Source organism: Hippocampus bargibanti, linkage group LG01 (assembly GCF_051943395.1).
Source record: "Hippocampus bargibanti isolate YZ-2025 linkage group LG01, ASM5194339v1, whole genome shotgun sequence".
NCBI lineage: Eukaryota > Metazoa > Chordata > Actinopteri > Syngnathiformes > Syngnathidae > Hippocampus > Hippocampus bargibanti.
Window position 1 is genome coordinate 2,641,659 of NC_142734.1, and position 26,743 is coordinate 2,668,401.

The following is a 26,743-nucleotide window of genomic DNA, read 5'->3' on the forward strand; positions in this document are numbered from 1 at the left end:
TATCCTCATTTTTAATGCTTTCCTATGGGAAATTAACGTTTGGAAGACACGCTTTTCGCCTTACACACAATTTCTGTGAACCAATTAAGTTCGTAAGCTGAGGTATCACTGTATCCTGAAATCATAGACTCACCTTGGCCATCTGGACCACATTGGGAAACTCAGTCAGGCAGGAGATAGGGATGACATCTTGGTATGTTTTTTGTTTGGTCCTGGTCAAGTCATAAAATCAGACTCATATAAATGAAAGGTTATATAACACTTCTCAGAATCTATCAGAAAGGATCCGGTGCGGGTTGTTATCAAACATCTCCATCCTTCCCTTCTCGCTTGCTCTCTCAACTCGTTCCCCACCCACTCAACTGGCCTAAATAGTCCATCTGTTGCCCTACTCTGGAAATGACACTGTTGGTACTCGCTCATGTTTTATGACTTTTGTGATAACATTGCTGGGGGGGAAAGATTTTGCTGCACCAGCGTTCACTCAACCAGGAAGTAACTCAAATGGATAGAAAGCTAGCTAGCTACAGTCAGGTGATGGATAACCTTTTATTGTTTATTTGCTGTCTATTAGCTATCTGGCTAGCTCGCTAACTATTTAGCTAGCTATCACTTAGCTATCTAATAATAATAGTAACAATAATAATTTGGATGAAAAGGTTTCTTCAGCCGTCATCTGTACTTCTTTGAAGGTGTCGGACGTTTCACTTCTTATCTAAGAAACTTCGTCAGAAAACTAAAGTCTTATTGGTAGTTTAGGCCCTATATATATATGTGCCTACTGTCCAGACATGGCGGTGCCAGACTCTGCTATGATAGGTCCCTGCTATCGGGTTGGGGGGAGCAGAGGACTACTCCCTGCAGCTCCACTGATTGTTCCTATTGTTCTGACTAACGACTGGCCCGATTGCCCCACTTCCACCGGTATCACCTCATCAGTATTACTAATCCTATGTTTACACAATAATACAAACAATAATAATACATTTCATTTGTATCTCAAGGTCACTTTACAGTCATAGGATACAGTCGCTAATAGATAGCTACCTAGCGATCTAGATATCTATACTGTAATATGTCCTTGAGAGTTTTGAAAGGCGCTTATAAATGAAATGTATTATTATTATTATTATTATTATTATTATTAGATACCTAAATGATAGCTAGATACAGTAAAGTCTTGTTATATCGATATCGGATATATCGATAGTCCCAGTTATATCGATACTATTTCTATGCACGCACGGAGAAAATTACATGCAAACAGGGTCGGATATATCGATAGTCCCGGTTATATCGATATTTTTTCGGACTCCCTTGAATATCGATATAACGAGACTTTACTGTAGATAGTTAGCGAGCTAGCTCGATAGCTAATAGACAGCAAATAAACAATAAAAGGTTGTCCATCACCTGGTGCGCATCCCCAGCAGCTCTCTTAGCACACTTGAATCATAGCCTCGGTATTAGCGTATTAGCTTCTTCTATCCTGATGGGTTAAACTTCCCTGTAGCGGCGTGTACATGTTACCTAAGCATTAGTCGGAGATGCTCCTGGTCACCAATCACATCGTACTTTAAAGAGAACACCAGATGTCCCAGGGCGCTGTCTGATGAATAGTAATTAAAATGTTCCTGAGGGCACAGGGCAAGGGTACGGCCATTAGCAAATATCATACCGTGAAAAACACACACACACACACACACACACACACACACACACACACACACACACACACACACACACACACACACACACACACACACACAAATAATAATAATAAAGTCTGAATCATTTTTTACCAATAACTACCAAATTAGTGGCCTTCACTCAATTACAGCCTGCTTCAAAATAAATACAAAAAATGAACGAATGAATGAATGAATGAATGAATGCCGCAATAGAGTGGTCGCTCAAAATAAACACACAAATGAATGAATGAATGGATGAATGAATGCTGCAGTCGATTGGTCAATCTATCAGATTGGTTGCCCAAACTAAATACACAAATGAACATATGAATGAATAAATGAATGGATGAACGAATGCTGCAGTAGATTGGTCGGCCAAAATAAATGTGCAAATGAACAAATGAATGAATACATTAAAAAAATAATAATAATATGTCTGTGTAAGCTCTCATTCGTACAAGAATGGTCCATCGATGAAAAGATTTCTTCAGACTGACTGACGGCGTAATGGAGGCGCAACACAGGCTTAGTTATGCTGATGAGGTGATACCAGGGCAAATTGGGCAATCAGGCCAGTCGTCAGTCAGGACAGTAGAAGCAATCACTGTAGCCGCAGGGATTAGTCCTCTGCTCCTCCCAACCTGAGAGCAGGGACCAATCATAGCAGAGTCCGGCACGTCTGGACAGTAGGGATATGAAACTACCAGTAAGACTTTAGTTTGCTGACGAAGCTTCTTGGATAAGAAGGGAAACGTCCGACACCTTCAAAGAAGTACAGATGACGGCTGAAGAAACCTTTTCATCAATAATAAGAATACATTCCATTTTCAAAGCTCTCAAGGACACTTTACAGTCACAGACAAGCATTATTCAGTTTAATGAGCATGACGTGAAATTGATTGTTGGAGTCCTAATTTTGCTCATTTGTGTAAAGCGTGCAGTTATTACATATTGAATCGTTGTAATGGTGGCTCATATCATTTTCTCCCACTGAAATAAATGGCAATAGAACATTTCCTCATGAATAATTCATTATGGCGTGAGCAACTTGGCCACCGAGCAGCAGTCAAATATTGTCACACATACCAAAGGAGAATATCGCTAAATTATTGTACATCTGAGGTAATGTAATTTGATTTTCACCGAGGAGCCACCTGGCACCAAAATGGGATTCTTGATATGGTCGTAACTCCTCACTCTGCTCACCGGTATGGCACAAAATAGTCATTGAGAATATAGTTGAGAATGCAAAACACGCCCGTGAGTGATATTATAATGATTGTCAACATGTGTGACTGCACCGTTTGTGTTCAAATATGCATGGCTTAATAACACCAACACATGGACATTATTCTGCCTTTAGTGTTTCTTGGTATGTACAGTGATACCTCAACTTACGAACTTAATTGGTTCCCAAAGTGTGTTGAAGGAAAAAAGTTTGTCTGCCAAACATTTATTTCCCATAAGAAATCATTAAAATGAGAATAATCCGTTCCCAGGTCCCCATAAAACATAATTTTCTAATAAATAAGCCTTAAAACTACACAAAATATCCCTTATTTTATGTATAATAAATATGCTATTGTATTGTAATTAAATAAAGAAACTGTACTGTAAAATAAAGTCGTTTTATTTACCTTTGTGATGGTAGTTGTTAATGGATGATGAACTTCCAGTTTGCCTCTTGATGACATCCAAGTGAAGTTGCCGTGCTTTCTCGGCGATAATACCCTCACTCACAATGTCACCTGCTGGCTGCGTCACTTCAATCCAAATCAACAGAACTTTTTCAACCTCTTCTATTGCCCGAGACCGTTGCTTAGACAACACAGAAACACCCTTAGCCACACGTAGCAATGGTTGACTTAGCATAGTGGTCCAGGGACGCTAAGTTTGTGTTTACCGATGATCTATTTGGTTTTTTTTGTGTCCTCTTGGGCTGAACACTAGCCTGTGGTAGGGTCTTTTTCGGTCCCATAATCGAAAAAAAGGTATCCTTGATAACAAACCACGTCTGCACTCAAGGAAAGGTGTGATTAAAACTAGTCCGCCCGCCACCCTGGCGCTGTTCGACCGTGTGGTTTGGTTCGTTTGCCGAAAACTAGTTCGTATGTTAAGATTATATTCTCGCGAATTTAATGTTCGTAAGGCGAAGAGCTTGTAAGCTAAACCGTACGTAAACTGACGTCTCACTGTATTAGCATCTATCTGATAGACTGAGCATATAAACATCATGCTAATGACAAACCTTTTCCAGGAAGTGTTTGCGGTAGAGTGTGGCCGTCGTGTTACATTCTAGCTTTGTGCGGGTGTCCAGAGACAAAGTCTGCAGTAGCTCCGATGAGTCCGGACTGTGGCGCAGCTCGTGGTTGGTTCCCTCAATCCAGTAACCACCAAACTGCGGTAGAAGGATGAGTGGAAATGGGCTTTTCCTTCCCAAAACCTGTCACAATATGTTAAAAAAAAATAAGTTCAAGACATTCTAAAATACAAAGTGTGTTTTTAGAGGATGAAAAACATATGCCGACTGTGTTAAATAAACAAATAGCTTTCTCGCATAGTTTTTCTGTTATGTGAACGATGTTGGTGACATATGGTATGTTAAGTATCTCGGCCACTAGCGACGAATAAGATGCTAGTCGCTTGTATCCTGCCAATTTGCCATCCAAGTCGCCATCGGCTCACTCGATGAGCCACGCATGCTCGAGGCACTTAGTCACAGTATCGAAAATTGGGACAAAGGAGAAGGTGAAAAATGGTTCAACACTTCCTATCTTAAAATATGTGTCATGTAATTTGAGGAAAATAGAAATAAAAATCAACAAAATGACTTGACGGGGTCTTTAAAGGACAACCGACACCATTTTTTTTTTTGTTTCCTAACTGATATCAGAAAAAAACGTTTTATAGCATCTAAAATACCCAAAACACGCAGGCTGATATTTTTAGTCAAATGCAAAACACCAATAAAAATGACTTAAAGTGTCCCAAAACTACATCAAAATGACAGCGGAAATGACGAGTTTCAGAAGGTCCCGCCCCCTTGTTCGTGACGTCACGCCAGGACGTCTTGCCTTGCTCTAAAATCAAAACAATGGCTTCAGATTCGGAGAAGATGCTTTCTTGTTACTCATCCAGTTATGAATATACATACTTGGCAATAAAGATGATTGTGATTCTGATGAATATGATTCAAATAGTTCTGAAGAGGAAAGCATACATGTTTGCAATCGATTAAAGAAGTCCTTCCGTATCATTTTGAGGCATCTTGACTCCAATGTAGCTCCCAGAAAAAGCACAAGATGGCGCCCAAGCTCCATTGGAAATGGGCTGATTTGTGTCAACTAGTATCAAATAGTAGTCTTGGTGCAACACACACAACGATTCACCATCGCGTTATTTACGTGTTTTCCTTCTAATTTCGCCATCAACACGGATCAACACGAAGTTTTCAGACCAAACAAAGTACCCAAAATGCATTGTGTGTCGCTTTCTCGGTCAGAGGCGTTCCTTCAGTGACGTCACGTACGGACTCGTCACCAACTCGAAAACAAGACTTCCTGAATATTCAGCGCGAGTCTTAAAACGTAAAATATAGCTATATGCTGTGGAATCTTATTAAAATACGCTCAGTAGAAGTCATTTGAAGTGATTTTACAAATTATGGACACAACCGGTCCGGTGGCGTCGGTTATCCTTTAAGTGTGTTGTACACTAGCAGCGAGGACAAAAGTGTTGCACTCTACCTCATGGACGCTTGGATAGGGAATGTAGTCCTCCTCGGTCTGAAAAGAGGAATTTTAGGTTGTCAACAAATATTCATAGTGAACATAAACAACCATAGACATTCAATTAATGATCCGTGAACTGGGTTGCATTTTTTTGCCGCAATTATTTTGGGCTGCTGTTACTGAGAAGCAGCGGCGGGCTGTGGATTTCATCGCTAGGCCTTCAGTAGTGCTACGTCTGAATCAATCCAGACTGAAAAAAGTGTGGTGTGATTTACTACAAGTCCACTACAGGGTATCATTAGCCAGGAAATAACTGAGCGACCTTACTTAATAATGTCCATTTTTTTCCTTAAAAAGTCCGTCTTGAAAATGGCTTTAACAACCAAATCAATTTCTTTTCCTCCTTCAGCTATTGTGGGTTGACAAGACTGCTTACTACCGATACAGTCTGCTAGCTCTGGCCAGTATGCTTTTTTCCCTAGCGGCTTGTGATCGGAGTGGTTTTCCCAAACTATGATTGGCTAGCAGCACATTCAAGAAGGCATTGGTATCTCTTTTGGGTTGCCAACTTGAAATCTGATTGGTTAGAGCAACAGTTTGATTGACACATAGGATGCGTCGGGGCCTGCAAAACTGATTGTGAAGGCGTCCAGGTAGATTTCTGACCCTGGTAACAAATTATGGATGAAATATGATTGGTTAAATGCTGAAATATGAATATACACGTCTGGAAGCAGTGCGACGGGGGGAAAGTAATGAAAAGAAGATGACAGACAATTTGGAATAATTTAATAAGAATTCTTGGACAAATGATAATTAACATCAGTCTAAGATTCAGATATTTTTAGGCCAGCAGAGAAGGCTTTGCAGGCCTTGACGGTCCGCCACTGCTCAAGTGTTTGTAAACGTGTGGTTTCAATAATCTTTGCACTAGGGTCAATTTAGAACAGAGGATGGTGACTAAGAAGAACTGACTGAAGTAAAACTCCAAGTCTTAAAGGACAACCGATGTCTCCGGACAAGTTGTGTCCATAATTTGTAAAATGGCTTCAAATGACTTCTACTGAGCGTATTTTACAAAGATTCCACCGTATATAGCTATATTTTACGTTTTAAGACTTGCGCTGAATATTCAGGAAGTCTTGTTTTTGAGTTGGTGACGAGTCCGTACGCGACGTCACTGAAGGAACACCCCCTGACCGAAAAAAAGACACATTGTAGCAATCCTTCCATCACGTCAATGTATTTTGCTGTACTGTTTGGTCTGAAAACGTCGTGTAGGACCAAAAAGAGGGCGACAAAGCTACATGTAAGGAATTAATCAGCCTGTGGAAACAGGCTGATTAATTCCTTACACGGAGCTTGGTCGCCATGTTCTGCCTTTTTTGGGCGCGACATTTCCCAACCCTTAAGCCTCAAAATGACACGGAATAAATTCTTTAATCGATTGCAAACATGTATGCTTTCTTCTTCAGAACTATTTGAATCATATTCATAACTGGATGAGTAACAAGAAAGCATCTTCTCTGAATCTGAAGCCATTGTTTTGATTCTCGAGCAAGGCAAGACGTCTTGGCATGACACCACAAGCATGGGGGCGGGACCTTCTGAAACTGGCCACTTCCGGTTTCAAATTGAAGTATTTTTTTAGACACTTTAAGTCATTTTTATTGGTGTTTTGCATTTGACTAAAAATATCATATTGCGTGTTTTGGGTATTTTAGATGCTATTAAACATTTTTCTGATGACAAAAAAGTGACGTCGGTTGTCCTTTAAAGTACTCTGAAGATAATACAAAATATTACTTGAAGCATGAGCTACTTTCAACGGTATGATAAATATCCTGTCGTCTGCATGAGGAGTTTACCTTGAGCGGAGGTGGAAAGGTGGATCTCTGCTCATCCATCCTGTTGCCCTGTCAGATGAAGATCGGGAAAAAAAAAACAGCAAGTAATAAATCAAACTTAATTCAAACACAAAAGTGACATTGGGAACAAAATGAGATGGCAATGTTCTTCAAGAATGCACAGCGGGCAACAAAGAAAAAAAAAAGAAGTCAGGGAGGGACAGATGGAAGCATACAAACAGAGAGCAGTTAAGAATGCTAAACAGTCTGTTAGCGCGTAGAGAGCAAGCGTGATGAGCGAAGCCAGGGGGGGGGATTAAAAAGATTCCGAGATAAATGCAGCCTCCACACTGGAGCATCTGTTGGAAGTAGCAAAGAGAAAAGCAGCTCATACGTCCATTAACGTTGGGAATGACAACAGTAGAAGACAATAATAATGTTCAACGTAAACGGTAGCCGTCAAAGATCACCACATGACCTCTCATACAAGAATACAGTTGTTGTGGCTACCAGCCTTCAGGATGAGATACAGTGGTACCTTGGCTTACGAACTTAATTGGTTACCAGACAGAGTCTTTAAGGCAAAAAGTGTGTATCCCAAAAATTAATTTCCCATCGGAAACCATTAACATGAGAATAATCCATTCCCAGGTCCCCATAAAATATAATTTTCTAATTTTCTAAGCATTAAACCTACACATATACAGTAAAGTCTCGTTATATCGATATCGGATATATCGATAGTCCCGGTTATATCGATACTATTTCTATGCACGCACGGAGAAAATTCCATGCAAACAGGGTCGGATATATCGATAGTCCCGGTTATATCGATATTTTTTCGGACTCCCTTGAATATCGATATAACGAGACTTTACTGTACCTTATTTCTATGGGATTGCAATTAAAGAAAGAAACTGTACTATATAATAAAGTCATTTTATTTATCTTTGTGATGGTTGTTGATTGCTTGATGGAATGGAGTGGCCGGTTTCATCAGCATTAAACACTTGATGAGGAACATAGCTTTCTTCTTTCAACATATTGAGGAATGATCCCTTGTAGGTGCTTTCTCTGCGATAATTTTACCTAGTTCCTCATCAATTGCGTTCTGTTTAGCTGGGTTGATACCTTTTTGCATCAAGTGTACAGATGGCTTGTTATTTGTGGAGCCGGATTGATGGGAATTTTAACCTTGCAGTCCACACTCTGCCTTTGAACAATCAAAGTTGAAACAAGTCCAAATTTCACTGTTTTCTATCCATTTTGTCACTCTCTCTGTCGTCTGCCTGTCTCTTTAATGTTTAAACCACCTCCCCTCACTGCTGCGTTCTTGACCAATCACGTGGCTTTAACCGACGACTGGGGGCGGGGAATAGAGGACCAAAACAAGCCGGCTCCCATTTTCTTCTAGGAAAATCCACCAAAAGTAAAACAATATTTTAACCGAATTCACCACAGGGGCGAGGACTTTGAATGTACCCATTCAGAAACCTCACTCCTGCTGTTATTTCAGTTTCAAGTCCACTTTTTTTATTTCTTTGTTTTTAAAGAAGTTGAAGTGGGAAATGGGGTGACATTTAGTGATCAAATGTAACACTAGTTCTTCTCTAAACTTATCAGCAACGATGGTCCTCACTCCTTATCTGGAGTTATCCGGATCTCAGAAAACCATTGAAACAGGAATGTGTGTGTGTGTGTGTGTGTGTGTGTGTGTGTGTGTGTGTGTGTGTGTGTGTGTGTGTGTGTGTGTGTGTGTGTGTGTGTGTGTGTCACTAAAAAAAAGGTTCCCGATCCCTGCATTACGCCCCTTTATAAGGGGCGGGAGAGTAATTCACTTCCACATATTCATTTAAGCCAGACATGAAAGATTACCTTCCAATTAGTTCATTTCATTAGATGATGATGACTGATGACGCACACACGTGGAGAACTGTGAACTCTATTTTAAAACTCTTCATTTGTCGTGAGCTTGATTGCCTGATTAAAACAAATGTCGCTTCGAAGCCTTCAGAGACCAGGGGGGAGAATTTGTGAGGTGAAATAAAGCGCCTACTGTGCAGGTACAAACAATGTTAATAAAGCAATGTCGTTTAGCTTGGGAACAAGCAAAATTCAAGACGGATTAGGGAGGAGGCACACCGATGCCGTGTTAACAGCTGGGACGAATGACATGTAGACAATGGGCACATCCGTCACCTTACCTGCATCTTTTCAATCATTTCAAATAACTCCGTAGTCTGGAGAGAGGAAAGGAAATGTTTTGAGTGGTGCTTGTTAATTTGCTTCTCTGACTGATGCGCTTCCACCGCGTTCAACGCTCTGAGCAGAAAGCATCATTAAATTCCATTCAGGAGACGGAAAATAAAGCGAATAGCACTCCAGGATTGCACCACGACGACATAGATCATTTCCGCACAAACCAACTCTGCTAAGGGCATTACCATCTTTTTTGAAATGTGTATTCCAAAAAGCACACGAGTTCAAAATATGGATTGACCTTTGTATGACTGATGTGACAGCAGTGGAACAGCTTGAAACGTTGGTTGAAGAAGACCCTTAAAGGACAACCGATGTCTTCGGACAAGTTGTGTCCATAATTTGTCAAATCGTTTCCACGAGCTGATAAATGCCTTACACGGAGCTTTGTCGCCATCTTCTGCCTCTTTTTGGTGATACATTTCCCGCCCCCAGATACCTCAAAACGGCACGGAATAAATTCTTTAATCGATCGCAAACATGTATGCTTTCCTCTTCAGAACTATTTGAATCATATTCATAACTGGATGAGTAACAAGAAAGCATCTTCTCTGAATCTGAAGCCATTGTTTTGATTCTTGAGCAAGGCAAGACGTCTTTGGGTGACACCACGAACAAGGGGGCGGGACCTTCTGAAACTGGCTACTTCCGGTTTCAAATTGAAGTACAGTAAAGTGTCGTGATATCGATATCGTTTATATCGATAGTATTGCTTATTACGATACTATTTCTATGAACGCAAGGAGACAATTTACATGCCGCAGGATTGGATATATCGATAGTCCTGTTATATCGATATTTTTTCCGACTCCCGAGATTATCGATATAACGAGACTTTACTGTACGTACTTTTTGGACACTTTAAGTCATTTTTATTGGTGTTTTGCATTTGACTAAAAATATCATACTGCGTGTTTTGGGTATTTTAGATGCTATAAAACGTTTTTCTGATGTCAGGAAGCAAAAAAGTGACATCGGTCATCCTTTAATGCGAAAAAAGAGAAAGAACTGCAACTACAACCTTCGGGCTTGTAGATGACAAGTCTACCCACTGAGTACAGTGATACCTTAGCTTACAAACTTAATTGGTTCCCAGACAGAGTGTGTAAGGCGAAAAGATGTGTATCTCAAAAATTAATTTCCCATAGGAAACCATTAAAATGAGAATAATCTGTTCCCAGGTGCCCATAAAACATAATTTTCTACTTTCTACTTTCTAAGTCTTAAAACGACACAAAATATACCTTATTTTATGTATAATAAATGTGCTATGGTATTATAATTAAAGAAATAAACTGTACAGTATAATAAAGTCGTTTTATTTACCTTTGTGACGGTCTACATAAACATTCAATACAGCGTTTTCTCAGTTTTAGAGCACCGCTGTATTCAACTTTCACAACTTTTCAATTCTCCGAGCAACAACGCATGTTGTTGACATTAAAGCAGAGAGAAAGCGGTCCTACTGCGGAGTGGTATTTGCTTTTCAACATTCAACTTGCGTTGATCTGAAACGCGAGCCAAAAGCAGCAGTGCTGTCTGTCCACATTTCTTCATGCATTTGATGCTCAGCTATATGACAGCACCGCGCCGGGTCAGTGTGGAGTAAAGGCAGATCAACTCAGCCAGTCAAAGCATTTGTGTACAGAGCGATTGTGTGCTCGCTTTCAATGTGAGTACACCTTCAGTCCTCCGCCATGTGCAAACAATAGTCTGCCACAAACCCCGAAGGTAAATATAAGCTGACTTGAACAATGTTCACCAGAGATTAAAGTTACACCGGATACACCTCATCTGTGTACCGAAGCGTGAGTACGCTGCTCATTTGCCTGAAAGGACAACCGACGCCGGCGGACAAGTTGTGTCCATAATTTGTAAAATCACTTCAAATGACTTGAACTATTTGAATCATATTCGTAACTGGATGAGTAACAAGAATCTTCTACGAATCTGAAGCCATTGTTTTGATTCTGGAGCAAGGCAAGACGTCCTGACGTGACGTCACGAACAAGGGGGCGGGACCTTCCGAGGTCATTTTGAAGTAATTTTGGGACACTCTAACTTGTGTTTTGCATTTGACTAAAAATATCAGCCTGTGTGTTTTTGGGTATTTTTGATGCTATGAAACGTTTTTCTGATGTCAGTTTGGGAAAAAAAATGGTGTCGGTTGTCCTTTAAAACCAAAATAAAATAAAACACCCAATTTCAACCCTAACGCATCTTCAGCTTGAAATCAGATCAGCATCCACTCTGTTGCCAAACTCCAACCAGCGCCATGTGTGTGGTTAGGCTTGTAGATAAAAAGACTTACCGGTACATGTCTGGGTTTGTTCCAGTGAGCCCGAGTCACCGTTGCAGAATACATCGTGGGATTCTCAGCCATACTTCTTCAAAAAAGCTTATACTTTAAAGATGCTGCCGTGTCATTGATCTTTCTAGAAGGCCACGACCGATCCTGGCTTAATGCATCCGCAATCCCCTTTCACATCAGACAGTTGTGTAAATCCACACTCAAAGAGGTTAGAAGTGGAGCTCAGGCTATATACGCCGATGTCAGTGGTGTCTCATCCAAATTGCTTTTGGCACGGTGAGCCATCCCGCGACACTGAACTTAAGATAGCACTCCCACCTGCATTGATTACAGAGGTGGAGCTTATCTCCTCGGAAAACTGTTGAACTTGCTAACGTTCACATGCTAAGTCGAAGCCATCAGTTCCTGTTTAAACATTGGAATCGCTATCTAATCAGTAGAGTAAATACTGTACCACCGCTGACACTTAAAGGACAACCGACGTCTCTGGACAAGTTGTGTCCATAAATTGTAAAATGGCTTCAAATGACTTCTACTGAGCGTATTATTCCACCGCATATAGCTATATTTTACATTTTAAAGAATATTCAGCAAGTCTTGTTTTTGAGTTGGTGACGAGTCCGTACGTGACGTCACTGAAGGAACGCCCCTGACCGGAAAAAAAGGTCATATTGTAGCAGTCCTTCCATCACGTCAATGCATTTTGCTGTACTTTGGTCTGAAAACGTCGTGTAGGACCACAAAGAGGCAGAAGAGGGCGACAAAGCTCCATGTAAGGAATTAATCAGCCTATGGAAACGGGCTGATTAATTCCTTACACGGCTTTGTCGCCATGTTCTGCCTTTTTTGGGTGCGACATTTCCCACCCCTGATGCCTCAAAATGACAGGGAATAAATTCTTTAATCGATTGCAAACATGTATGCTTTCTTCTTCAGAACTATCTGAATCATATTCATAACTGGATGAGTAACAAGAAAGCATCTTCTCCGAATCTGAAGCCTTTGTTTTGATTCTCCAGCAAGGCAAGACGTCTTTGGGTGACACCACGAACATGTGGGCAGGACCTTCTGAAACTGGTCACTTCCGGTTTCAAATTGAAGTACTTCTTTACTTAGTTTTGGGACACTTTAAGTCATTTTTATTGGTGTTTCGCATTTGACTAAAAATATCATACTGCGTGTTTTGGGTATTTTAGATGCTATAAGATCTTTTTCTGATGTCAGTTAGGAAACAAAAAGGTGACATTTATTCATTCAATTTCCAATTTGCTGAGAATAACAGAAGAACCCTGGGGGACGCAGAGGTATATCCCAGAAATCTGCCGGCAATAAGAAGCGGGGGACACCCTGAACCGGTTGCCAGCCAATCGCAGCTCACACAGAGATAAACATCTACAGTGATACATTGGTTTACAAACGTAATCTTTGTAAACTACGCTCATTAGAAGTCATTTGAAGTGATTTTACAAATTATGGACGCAACTTGTCCGCAGGCGTCGGTTGTCCTTTAAAAGTCAATATTTTGCGGGTCCTAGAATCCAACTGACAATGACAAAAACCCTGGCACTGGAACGGACTCATTTTTTTGTACTTGTCCTGCAGTGAATGAGTTGAATGTAAGAAGCCATCGAAAGCTGGTTGTACAAATGATTCTACAAGCCAGAATTTCAATCACTCGTTTCAAGCGGAACTGCAGCAAGCAAGGATCCTCTTTGTCATCACACTAATTGCATCTTTTATACCCGTTTTGATCTGCATCGAGCCGCTGGCAACCATCTTGTCTTGACACTCCGCATACATTGCTTTTAATACGTTTATCACAAGGAAGCGTGCATAACGAGAACCTCGGTGGAATATTATCGCTCAAATTAAAGCAGCAACTTTAAGACCCACAGGGGTTAATTGCAGATTGACCCGGTTTGCCGTAGGCTCTGATTATAAAGTGGTTGCAATCAATGCACACATTATCACAATGTCTTTCCGCATCCTCATTAAATAAGTACATGCTCACTTTATGCATCGGTATTCAGTCATGGAGTCATTTTATCCATGTACGTGTGTGTGTGTTTATACACAAGTGCCTCTCGATTTGATGGACAAACGCTTCCAACTAATCAACCTTATGCCATACCGCTGCCACCTACAAGAACTATACAGGAAATTGAATCATCATACAGTGATATTTTGGCTTAGGAATTTAATTGGTTCCCAGACAGAGTGTGTAAGGTGAAAAGTGTGTATCCCAAAAATTAATTTCCCATAGGAAACCATTAAAAGGAGAATAATCTGTTCCCAGGTCTCCATAAAACATAATTTTCTACTTTCTAATTTTCGATATTACAGTAAAGTCTCGTTCTGTCGATATTCTCGGGAGTTGGAAAAAATATCAATATAACAGGACTATCGATATATCCGATCCTGCGGCATGTAAATTTTCTCATGGCGTTCATAGAAATAGTATCGTAATAAGCAGTACTATCGATATAACGAGACTTTACTGTATTTATTTCCCTCTCTCTCTCTCTCTCTCTCTCTCTCTCTCTCTCTCGCTCTCGCTCTCTCCCTGTCTTTCTTTATTTCTCTCTCTTTCTATCCTTCTCTCTAACCTTCTCTCTCTCCTCTCTCTCTCTCTCTTTCTTTATTTCTCTCTCTCTCTCTCTCTCTCTCTCTCTCTCTCTCTCTCTCTCTCTCTCTCTCTCTCTCTCTCTGTCTTTCTTTATTTCTCTCTCTTTCTATCCTTCTCTCTAACCTTCTCTCTCTCCTCTCTCTCTCTCTCTTTCTTTATTTCTCTCTCTCTCGACTTCTCTATCTCTCTTTACTTCTCTCTCTCTTTATTTCTCTCTCTCTCTTTCTTTCTTTCTTTATTTATCCCTCTCTTTACTTCTCTTTCTCTTTCTTTATTTCTCTCTCTCTTTCTTTACTTGTCTCTCTTTCTTTCTTTATATCTCTATCTCTCTTTCTTTATTTCTCTTTCTCTCTCTTTACTTCTCTCTCTCTTTCTTTACTTCTCTCTCTCTCTCTCTCTCTCTCTCTCTCTCGCTTTACTTCTCTCTCTCATTCTCTCTCTCTCTCTCTCTCTCTCTCTCTCTCTCTCTCTTTACTTCTCTCTCTCTCTCTCTCTTTACTCTCTCTCTCTCTCATTCTCTCTCTCTTTACTTCTCTCTCTCTCTCTCTCTCTCTCTCTCTCTCTCTCTCTCTCTCTCTCTCTCTCTCTCTCTCTCTCTCTCTTTTCTTCTCTCTCTCTCTCTCTGTCTCTCTCTCTCTCTTTACTTCTTTCTCTCTCTCTCTCTCTCTCTCTCTCTCTCTCTCTCTCTCTCTCTCTCTCTCGCTTTACTTCTCTTTCTTTCATTCTCTCTCTCTCTCTCTCTCTCTCTCTCTCTCTCTCTCTCTCTCTCTCTCTCTCTCTCATTCTCTCTCTCATTCTCTGTCTCTCTCTCTCTCTCATATCAAGTCAGTCACAAAAGCCCCTTTCCAAAATTGGAGGGACCTTCTGAAATCAATCCAAGGCGAACGAGATCGTATCCTCTTTTAATCACCACAGAGCTCAGCAGCTCTTTCACTCTGTGCGTTCCCAAAATATCCCTGCCAGTTTTACCACGCCAGTCACTGGTTATTCATGATAAGACGTACTGTCTCGCAGCTCAACGATGAGGAAATGGATATGATATGAAGGATGCGGTGGCAGCATTTTTAGTTTTGGGACACTTTCACTCATTTTTATTGATGTTTTGCATTTGACTAATAATATCAGCGTTGTATTAGCTTAGAATGGCCGCCTACCTTCTGGGTTGTTGTCACGGCACTGTGCGCAAGCTTTGGCTGGAACAGCTGAGGCTCTAGTGCGCCACAAATTCTGGGCTCACTCCCATCATGTTTCCTGCAACGGGAATCAGATGCAAGGGAACAACCGTCAGAAGAGTAGATCGTTATCGGCTCAGCGAAGACGAAGGTGCTCCGGTTGAGCAACAGATGGCAGTCAGCAACAAGCACCTGTTTGATGAGGTGATTGTTTTGGTTCGGTCCTAGCAACAGTTCAGTTAATATCTTAAAATAGCAAAAGCCAATGTGGCACGACAACAAATGCAATCGACACTGGATATAGATGGATTGCTAATATTATACACACATCATATACGACATCACGTCAGAAATGCCCCTGACTGAGAAAGTGAAACGCAATGCATTTTGGGTACTTTGTTTGGTCTGAAAACTTTGTGTTGATGGCGAAATTAGAAGAAAAACACATAAATAACGCGATGGTGAATCGTTGTGTCTTGCACCAAGACTACTATTTGATACTAGTTGACACGTTTTCTGGGACGCTACATTGGAGTCCAGACGCCTCAAAATGATATGGAAGGACTTCTTTAATCGATTGCAAACATTTATGCTTTCCTCTTCGGAACTATTTGAATCATATTCATAACTGGATGAGTAACAAGGAAAAAGACTACTATTTGATACCAGTTGACATGTTTTCTGGGACGCTACATTGGAGTCCAGACGCCTCAAAATGATATGGAAGGACTTCTTTAATCGATTGCAAACATTTATGCTTTCCTCTTCGGAACTATTTGAATCATATTCATGACTGGATGAGTAACAAGAAAAAGACTACTATTTGATACTAGTTGACACAAATTCCCAGCAGACAAATCAGCCCATTTGCAACGGAGCTTGGGCGCCATTTTGTGCATTATCTGGGACGTTACATTGGAGTCCAGACCCCTGAAAATGATACGGGAAGGACTTCTTTAATCGATTGCAAACATTTATGCTTTCCTCTTCAGAACTATTTGAATCATATTCATAACTAGATGAGTAACAAGAAAGCATCTTCTCCCAATCTGAAGCCATTGTTTTGATTCTAGAGCAAGGCAAGACGTCCTGGCGTGACGTCACGAACAAGGGGGCGGGACCTTCTGAAACTCGGCATCTCCGAGGTTATTTTGAAGTAGTTTTGGGACACTTTAACTCATTTTTATTGGTGTTTTGCATTTGACTAAAAATATCATCCTGTGTGTTTTGGGTATTTTAGATGCTATAAAAACTTTTTTCTGATTTAAATTAGGAAACAAAAAATGATGTCGGTTGTCCTTTAAATGAATGGGAATTGCATGGATCCATTCCGCAGCATCTACATGAAAATATTGCATAAACCTGCACCACTATATGCAATCAAAGAAGCACTCAGTGATCGGTACAGAAGATTTGCACAAACGCAATGTAACACCTGCGCACATCTCGCCATGAACAACCAACACATTTTGACCACAGAGGATACTTACAGGACACTGCGTCTGCTTCCGTCAGTCAGTCGGTAAAAACAGCCATCACATCAAGAGTAAGGGATGAAATACCCACTGTTGGGCAGTACACAGAACCCACTCCGCACTCCACGCACACCTGTACAGTTAGCACGTACAGACAGTCCTATCCAACCTCCCGCAGCTCGGCGGCTATAAGCCGCAGCTTCATCCAAACAACACAACAAATTACATAACACATCCCAGCTAGTAAGCGGCCGCGCTAGGAAGTCCCGGCATGGCGTCTGGATGCGTTGACGTCATCCGCCGCGCATGTGGCTTCGCGTGTGAGAGTGAACTGGAGCAGCCAAACTTACTGGCGGCATGGAAAGCTCCCTGGGAAGCGTAGCGGAGTGAGCAGATGACTCACAGCCTTTGTTTCGCTCGCTGCAGTTAAGCTCTGGCACTTCTCGTTCCTTCCATTAGGCGTCACGGCGGCGTTTCATCCGCACCTTCGGCTCATTTACGACAACCGCATGCTTAATTCTGAGTGGACTGAGTGGAGGGAATCTTCTCCTTCACGCCCTCCCTCTCTGTTTCTCTGTTTCTCTGCTTCCTCCCACTCGGTCTCTCACATGCACATATGCGATCTTCCCTTGTCGCTTCCCTCCCTCTGTCTGCTCTAATGGATTCATGTGAAAAAGACTCTTCACGACTGTGCTTTCAAGTGTCGATCGAACTCTTGTGCTTGCAGTGAAGATAGCCAGCGGGATTTTCATTGATCTGAAGCACAGGTGACAAAACTGATCGGTTGAGAGAGATTAGACAGAATAAGAAGTTATCATATTTAAAAGTTTCATGTTTAGCTGGCCAAGCAAACAAAAGGCGCAGATGGCCTGAGGTCAATCTAATTTTAACAGGCACAGCCTCTTAAACTGTCATCTTCATCTAGGAGATCTGGCCTTGGACAGAATTTAGGACTTGGGAAACTCCTTTGTCACCGAAGCAATTTACGACTTGAAACTCCTTCACAGGAAGAGCTCATTAGCCACGTTACAAATGTATCAGTTCATGGAAGAGACAATGTTTTATTGCTTACAGCTGTTTGCGCTTAGAAGGCCCAGGAGTGTGGTATTCTAATCAAGAAAACTATGTTTTACTAATGTATCACTTAAATTTGCATATAGTCTCAATAAATAGCTTGGCAGAGGGCTGCAGAATTCAGGTGTCTGTCATGAAAAGCACAGACAATCTTTCTGGGTTCGAGTCTTTGTCCTCAGTGTCCGATCGAACATATCTGACACCGGTAGATGAGACAAAAATCGTTTGGGGACCAATCGGCTCAGACCACGACACGACTTTGCAAAATGCTTTATTTGTCATGTGTGAACACTAACTGGGGATTATAACTGTATGTGCGCCGCGACACAATAATCTGCTCACTTGCCGAAGCTTCCAAGTAAACACTATTATATCATTTGACAAAGTCCAACAGCCACAATAGCTGCAATCTGTTTGCGGTATTCTGGATTAAAACGGGGGAAACCAAGGCGCTGCTTTGGATAATATTTGTTTATGTCGCAGATGTCGGACCGGTCTTTTAAACCGATTTCATCGCTACGTGAGCATAAACCTCTGACGCTAGCTATCTGGCTATCTAGCTGGCAATATATTTGGTATCTATTAGCTATCTAGCTAGCTATTTATTAGTTATATATTAGCTAGCAAACTTTCTATTTGAGTTATTGCTGGTTGAGTGAACGCTGGCGCAAGTGGCTACCGCTGCTCACCCACAGAAAAAAATGATCCTGTGACTGTAAAGTGACCTTGAGAGTTTTGAAAGGCACTTAGAAATGAAATGTATTATTATTATTATCATTGTTATTATCGGGCCATGCAGGTGTCTATTTAGCTAGCTAGCTGTCTGACTATCTAGCTAGCTAGCTACCTAGCTATCTATTTGCAATCTGTCTAGCTGGCTAGATATTAGCTATATAGCCAGCCAGCTACCTAGCTATCTATTTGATATCTGTATAGCTGGCTATATATTAGCTATCTAGCTAGCTATTACCTAACTATTAGCTATCTGGCTAGCTATGAGCTATCTGGCTGGCTATCTACCTGGCTAGCTATTAGCTCTTCCTCTGCATGAAACAAATCCATCTTTAGACATGGAATTGATTCTGATCGACAGTGCCTCAAACACCAGTCCAAAAAAAAATATGTCAAATATGTCATGTTCATCATGGCATCCATTTTGAAAACGGCTTTATCCTCACAAAGGTCACATGTCATGTCCGCATTGTCTCCCAGTAGATTGTGTCATGCTCAAATAACAACACCTGTTGTCGCTCACCGATGGAATCAAACTGCACACAAATAGACACCCAGGAATTGACCTTTTCTCAGACTGCGCAAATGAATCAGCACTAAGCCCCATAGCATGCGTCCAAAGGGAAAGATAATTGCCTGTGGTGTAACAGTAAGGCTCGTTGATCACCAGGGGACAGCTGAAATGACACTACTTTCAACTGTTGTCTAAATACCACTGCCATGACCTGGAAAAATGAATGCCACTTTGTCAGGTATCTTTGAATATCCTTTAAAGGACAATAACACCATTTTGTTTCCTAACTGAAATCAGAAAAACGTTTTATAGCATCTAAAATGCCCAAAACACGCTGGCTAATATTTTTAGTCAAGCGCAAAACACCAATAAAAATGAGTTAAAGTGTCCCAAAACTACAAAATAACCCCGGAAATGGCGAGTTTCAGAAGGTCCCACCCCCTTGTTTTGTTCCGAAGAGGAAAGCATAAATGTTTGCAATCGATTTAAGAAGTCCTACCATATCAATTCGAGCAGTTAGGATCTCCAATGTAGCGTCCCAGAAAATTCACAAGATGGCGCCCAAGCTCCGTTGGAAATGGGCTGATTTGTCTGCTGGGAATTTCTTTCAACTAGTATCAAATACAGTAAAGTCTCGTTATATCGATATATCGATAGTCCCGGTTATATCGATACTATTTCTATGCACGCACGGAGAAAATTACATGCAAACAGGGTCGGATATATCGATAGTCCCGGTTATATCGATATTTTTTCGGACTCCCTTGAATATCGATATAACGAGACTTTACTGTAGTAGTCTTGGTGCAACACACAACGATTCACCATTGCGTTATTTATGCTTTTCCCTTCTAATTTCGCCATCAACACGAAGTTTTCACACCAAACAAAGTACCCAAAATGCATTGTGCTTTGAGAATTTTCAAAAATAAACTCCATGTATATTGTATACCTTGGCTGAATAAATGTTTGAGCAATACAACAATGTCATCAAGAAACACACAATCATAAAAACTCACCATGTACTCCTTGCCTTGGAGAAGGTCTTGTCCACCCTGGAAATATAAAGACATACAGTATATGAATAGCGATTACAAACAAGCATAACTGGCAGCTCATGAAGGGAAAAAAGACAACATAGCTTCAAAAATCATACATTTTCCTCCATTACCTACGATAAGCGCAAAAGAAAACTCTCTGTGCTATGCACTGCATACAGAAGGCCCGGTTACACTGAAATAAATCTGTTGAAGCTGTAATACTAACCCGAAGTATGACAGGATTGCTGCTTGCGTCGGTTTTAATCCATGCTGACTATGTCCGCAATGCTCTGGCATGTGTCCTTAAATCACTCGCTCGCTGCACCGACACCAAGAGTACCTTCTCTCAAGACGTTAGAGGGTGATGTGCGTATGAACGGGACACACTTGACTTGCTGTGCTGCAAGGGCCCATTTCATAGGAATTTTCACTTAGTGAAAAGACGCCAAGCAATTCAACAGTGTGGCTAAAGTACCCTAGCTCACCCTAATTCTCTGACAGCTCCATTAATAATAATGTATTATCATTATTCTTATTATTCTTATTATTAGTAGTAGTATTATAGATAGTTACACTATCTAAATAGATACGTGAGATAGATAAATACGCTAGATAGCTAGATCGCAAGATAGCTAGCTAGCTGGTAGATAGAGAAATGCGCCAGATAGCTAGATCGCAAGACAGCTAGCTAGCTGGTAGATAGAGAAATGCGCTAGATAGCTAGATCGCAAGATAGCTAGCTAGCTGGTAGATAGAGAAATGCGCTAGATAGATAAATATGCAAGATAGCTAGATAGCTAGGTAGCTAGGTAGATAGGTGTATGTGTGTGTGTGTGTCTTCTCACACTGCCTGCATGATTTATGTTTTTGTTTTGTTTCCTGTCAGTTGTACATAAAGAAGAGTGTGTTTGATATGCTACGATGGAGAAATCTAGGTTAGAACAAATGTGCATGTGGTTCATGTGTGATATTTGCATAAATACGCTAGATAGCTAGATCGTGAGATAGCTAGCTAGCTAGCTGGTAGATACTGTAGATTGAAAAATGCGCTAGATAGATAAATACGCGAGATGGCTAGATAGCTAGCTAGCTAAGTAGCAAGGTAGCTAGGTAGATAGGTGTGTGTGTGTGTGTGTGTGTGTGTGTGTGTGTGTGCGTGCGTCTTCTAACACTGCCTGCATTATTTGTTTTTTTTTGTTTCCTGTCAGTTGTACACAAAGAAGAGTGTGTTTGATATGCTACGATGGAGAAATGTAGGTTAGAACAAACGTGCATGTGGTTCATGTGTGATATTTGCACAGCGCAAACAGTGTGCGTTGCCGCCTTTTCACTTGGAAAAAAAAAGTAGATCAACTTGATGAACTGGTTCATTTGTGTCAAAGGGGGGGGGGAAATATTGCTTTTTGGTCTCTCTCTGCCCTCATGATCAATAATGAGCTTGTTTCCATAGACACGTATATCCTAAAAAAAATTGCAAAGAGGCACTATACAGTTATATGTATTTGGGTTACTGTTTATAGCGTTGATGGCATGGGGGAAGAAGATGTTTATTTGTCTGCTGGATTTGGTGCGCATGGATCGAAAGCGCCTTATGATTCCGATAGTTCTGAAGAGGAAAGCATACATGTTTGCAATCGATTAAAGAATTTATTCCATGCCATTTTGAGGTATCTGGGGGCAGGAAATGTAGCACAAAAACAGGCAGAAAATGGCGACAAAGCTCCTGTAAGGAATTAATCAGCCCGTCTCCACAGGCTGATTAATTCTTTACATGGAGCTTTGTCGCCCTCTTCTGCCTCTTTTTCGGTGCTTCACAAAGTTTTCAGACCAGCCAAGTACAGCCAAATGCATTGACGTGATGGAAGGACTGCTACAATGTAGCCTTTTCGGTTTCGGGCGTCCCTTCAGTGACGTAACGTATGGACTCGTCACCAATTCAAAAACAAGACTTCCGGAATATTCAGCGCGAGTCTTAAAACGTAAAATATAGCTATATGCGGTGGAATCTTTGTAAAATACGCTCAGTAGAAGTCAGTTGAAGCCATTTTACAAATTATGGACACAACTTGTCCGGAGACGTCGGTTGGCCTTTAAATGATCCACAGTCAAAATCCCAGAATGTTTTGACTGCGTGTGACATGTTCAAATGAAAACAACTTTCGCAATATGAACTACTTTACTATTTGTGACTGAGTATCGGACATACAGTCGATACTTTCAGCACACAGAAGGAAAACAAACCTGAACTGTACAAGAGACTGAATGAGCCTTTTGAAAAACATGTGTGTCAAATAACTCAGTGATCGCATTTAGCTCCACTACAAGTTCAAGTACAGTATGCGAATCGGCACACACGCACGCACCCATGCTATCTATCAGCTGAATCACAACGAACAAACTCATTATGCAGCCATTCAGGCGCCAGGTAACAGATGTGATGGTTAACATTGATATGGTGCATTCACATTGACATACATCAGAAAATGTTGACATTGTAAAAAATAAAAAAATAAAAAGACAAAAACACAAGTACAGTGATACCTTGGCTTACGAACTTAATTGGTTCCCAGACAGAGTGTGTAAGGCGAAAAGTGTGTATCCCAAAAATTAATTTCCCATAGGAAACCATTAAAATGAGAATAATCCGTTCCCAGGTCACCGTAAAATATAATTTTCTACTTTGTAATTTTCTAAGCCTTAAAACTAAACAAAACATACCTTATTTTATGTATAATAAATGTGCTACGGTATTAATTATAATTAAAGAAATAAACTATACAGTATAATAAAGTCGTTTTATTTACCTTTGTGATGGTCGTTGATGGCTTGATGGAATGGAGTGGCCGGTTTCATCAGCATTAAACACTTGATGAGGAACATAGTCTCCTTCTTTCACCATCTTGTGGAATGATCCCTTGTAGGTGCTTTCTCCACGATCATTTTACCTTGTTCCTCATCAATTGTGTTCTGTTGAGCTGGGTTGATAGCTTTTTGCAACACGTGTACAGATGGCTTGTGCGGGTTGTTTGTGGAGCTTGATTGATGGGATATTTTAACCTTGCAGTCTCCACTCTGCCTTTGAACTATCAAAGTTGAAACAAGTCCAAATTTCACTGTTTTCTATCCATTTTGTCACTCTCTCTCTGTCGTCTGGCTGTCTCTTTAATGTTTAAACCACCTCCCCTCACTGCTGCGATTTTGAACCAATCACGTGGCTTTAACCGACGACGGAGAACGGGCTCATTCGCGAACGACACATCAATCATTGTGGCAGCTCCGTGTGTATCCCAAAAAATAGTTTGTATGCCAAGGTAAAATGTTCATAAATTCAACGTTCGTAAACCGAAAACTTCGTAAACCAAGGGGTTCGTAAATTGAGTTATCACTGTACATATTAGCAGTTTAGGGGGGGGGAAATGATACTGTGTAACATGAGATTGTAAGGAAATACGTGGAGATAACAGTTCTTATCTTTCGGAGATGTGATGGCCTCCATTGCTCTACGGAAAGCAAAGCATGAAAAAGCGTGAAATGTAAATTTCTCCACTGCGAGACTAATAAAGGCAAATCCATACATCCATCCATTCCATTTCGTCTTGTGTTACGCCGGCATCAAACACAAACAATGACTGTATAATCAAACTCGCGACCCTATTAGCAGTATGAAAAAGATCTCAATCTGGTACAGTGTCTTGTTCACCGCCAGATGGCTCGAAAAGCATCAAAGTGCATAAATATGCAAGGTAGACTGCCCGGGTAGGCGCTTAAGAGCCCTCGGCTTGGCCTCCATCTCCTGTTTGTTTTGCCTCTGCCCTTGGAAAAGCACTTGAATGGCCTCCTGTCCTCAAGTAGCCCTGCCTCGCAGTCTAATCATCTTTTGTCATGCAAACAAACACACACAAAAAAAGACCCGCTCCCCATTAACCCTTCCCTTCCCAGTACAATCAGTGTCAAATCTCTCAAAGCAACAACAATCTTTTCTTTCATACAGTACATACGAACTCTGTGACTTTTGAACGTGAGCCGAGTCAGTTTATTTTGAGACGGCGACAAGGATATACAGTGATACCTCAGCTTACGAACACTTAAGCTCACGAAATTTTCGCCTCACGAACGCCTTATACTCTGCTGCGCCTTATACATCGGGAAAAAAAAGGTAAATAAATCAATAAAGTGGTTTTTTTTTGTTTTTTTTACATCTGAATGAGACAAAATTCTCCCTGTGCGTCGTCATGACGCCAAGCATCACAATGTTGATATGGCCTGACGATGTTCCCCTCCCCGCAGCCACAGATCGAGCATTGTGCTCTTCTGAGGACAACGCTCGTCCGTCTAGTTGGTTCATCAGCAAGTGCGCGTGAGGGGATGAGCAACAGAGGATATACTGTAAGCTCTTATCGTGCAGGCATGTGACCGGACTGGCAGGATTTCGCATTGCATTCAAACTGACTTTTTAAAACATTCCCGATTGAGACTTTTAAAGGACAACCGACGTCTCCGGACAAGTTGTGTTCATAACTTGTAAAATGGCTTCAAATGACTTCTACTGGGTGTATTTTAATAAGATTCCACCGCATATAGCTATATTTTACGTTTTAAGACTGGCGCTGAATATTCAGGAAGTCTTGTTTTTGAGTTGGTGACGAGTCCGCATGTGACGTCACTAAAGGAACGCCCCTGACCGAAAAAAAAAGACGCATTGTAGCAGTCCTTCCATCACGTCAATGTATTTTGCTGTGTTGTTTGGTCTGAAAACCTTGTGATGCACCCAAAAGCCGCCAGAAGAGGGCGTCCAAGCTCCATATAAGGAATTTATCAGCCTGTGGAAACAGAGGTGGCCACAGGAGGTCGCCATTTTGTACCTCTTTTCTGGTGATCCATTTCCCCCCCAATGTTGCCTCAAAATGGCATGGAATAAATTCTTTAATATATTGCAAACATGTATGCTTTCGTCTTCAGAACTATTTGAATCATATTCATAACTGAATGTGTAACAAGAAAGCATATTCTCCGAATCTGAAGCCAGTTTTGATTCTCCAGCAATGCAATATGTCTTGGCGTGACATCATGAAATGGGGGCGGGACTTTCTGAAAATGGCCAATTCGCAGCTCAGTTTTTTGCAGATTTTGGACACTAAGTCATTTTTATTGGTGTTTTGCATTTGAATTAAAATATCATACTGCGTGTTTTGGGTATTTTAGACGCTATAAAACGTTTTTCTGATGTCAGTTAAGAAACAAAAAAAGCAAAACTATACTCACCATATAATGACAAAGACAAAAAAACATTTTAAACTAAATGTTATTGTACGTAATTCCTGACTACATACATCTAATGAGTCATGGGGGGTGTTAATTAGAAGACTTCAAATACAACCAGGAACGGAATATAAACACATTCCCAAATGCAGTAAATAGGCACAGATAAATTAGTGCACCTGTTCACTTTCAATAAAAAAAGTGAAGTGGCAATAAGTGTCGAAGCTTGTGACACATACTTGGCTTCTTTGAATTTGCAGCAAACTACGTTTGTTAACGTTATTATAAGTGCCTTGCACGCTGGGTCCGAGAGGACAGTAATTTCATCTGTGCTGTATGTCATTCACATTAGCATATTTGACAATAAAGCCGACTTCGACTTTGACTTTGAATGAAACTTTGTGAAGCACGTTTCTAAATCAACCCATTAATTCATCAAAAAAGCTCGAATCGTCATGAAACTGCAGTGATAAATACGATGCCAATCCAAAACACGCACACGCATACGAGTGCAAACAGACGAGAATGTGCAAAGTCATCAAACCCGCTGTCAGTCCGAGCAATAAAAAGCAAACACACATACACATCATCGCGTGCTAAAACGAGACTCTTACCCCCCATAGGCTCCAAACGTGAAACTCCTGTTTCTTTGCGGCATAGCTCCTATGACTGAGTCCACCGAGACCCGAATGGACTCGTTACTTGATTCTGACGGTGCTTGTGTGTGTGTGTGTGTGTGGGGGGGGGGGGTGTTAAATCCGCTGACTGCCCTCTCCCTCCCCAACAGATTCTTCTTTGCTTACACGCCTCCTTCACAAACAGGGAAGGAAGACAGAGGATGAGGGGCAAGGAATGGGGATGGAGGTGCTGATGATAAATACAGTAAAGTCCCGGTTATATCGATATTTTCCGGACTCTCTTGAATATCGATATAACGAGACTTTACTGTAATAATAATAATAATAATAATAATAATAATAATAATAATAATAATAATAATAATAATACATTT

The 26,743-nt window shown here is 40.9% G+C and overlaps 1 protein-coding gene across 12 annotated transcripts in view; it reads right to left on the bottom strand.

The window, feature by feature from the left end:
- The window catches only part of LOC148902738 (rap1 GTPase-activating protein 1-like), a 51,367-nt gene that overhangs the window by 20,563 nt on the left and 4,061 nt on the right, over positions 1 to 26,743 (bottom strand). For 2 of the 12 annotated variants that reach the window (XM_088989956.1, XM_088990001.1), the window contains exons 1-9: positions 20,699 to 20,885; positions 20,452 to 20,487; positions 15,620 to 15,716; positions 9,474 to 9,509; positions 7,291 to 7,338; positions 5,438 to 5,476; positions 3,940 to 4,134; positions 1,531 to 1,634; positions 134 to 212 (exon numbers count right to left, since the gene is read on the bottom strand). In XM_088989956.1, the coding sequence (XP_088846082.1) occupies positions 134 to 212; positions 1,531 to 1,634; positions 3,940 to 4,134; positions 5,438 to 5,476; positions 7,291 to 7,338; positions 9,474 to 9,509; positions 15,620 to 15,716; positions 20,452 to 20,487; positions 20,699 to 20,769 (705 nt within the window). In that variant the 5' untranslated portion in view covers positions 20,770 to 20,885. Of the gene's footprint in view, positions 1 to 133; positions 213 to 1,530; positions 1,635 to 3,939; positions 4,135 to 5,437; positions 5,477 to 7,290; positions 7,339 to 9,473; positions 9,510 to 15,619; positions 15,717 to 17,127; positions 17,314 to 17,462; positions 17,605 to 20,451; positions 20,488 to 20,698; positions 20,886 to 26,345; positions 26,462 to 26,743 lie in introns of those variants that run through there. The other 10 variants (XM_088989965.1, XM_088989991.1, XM_088989982.1 and 7 more) reach the window with 10 other exon arrangements.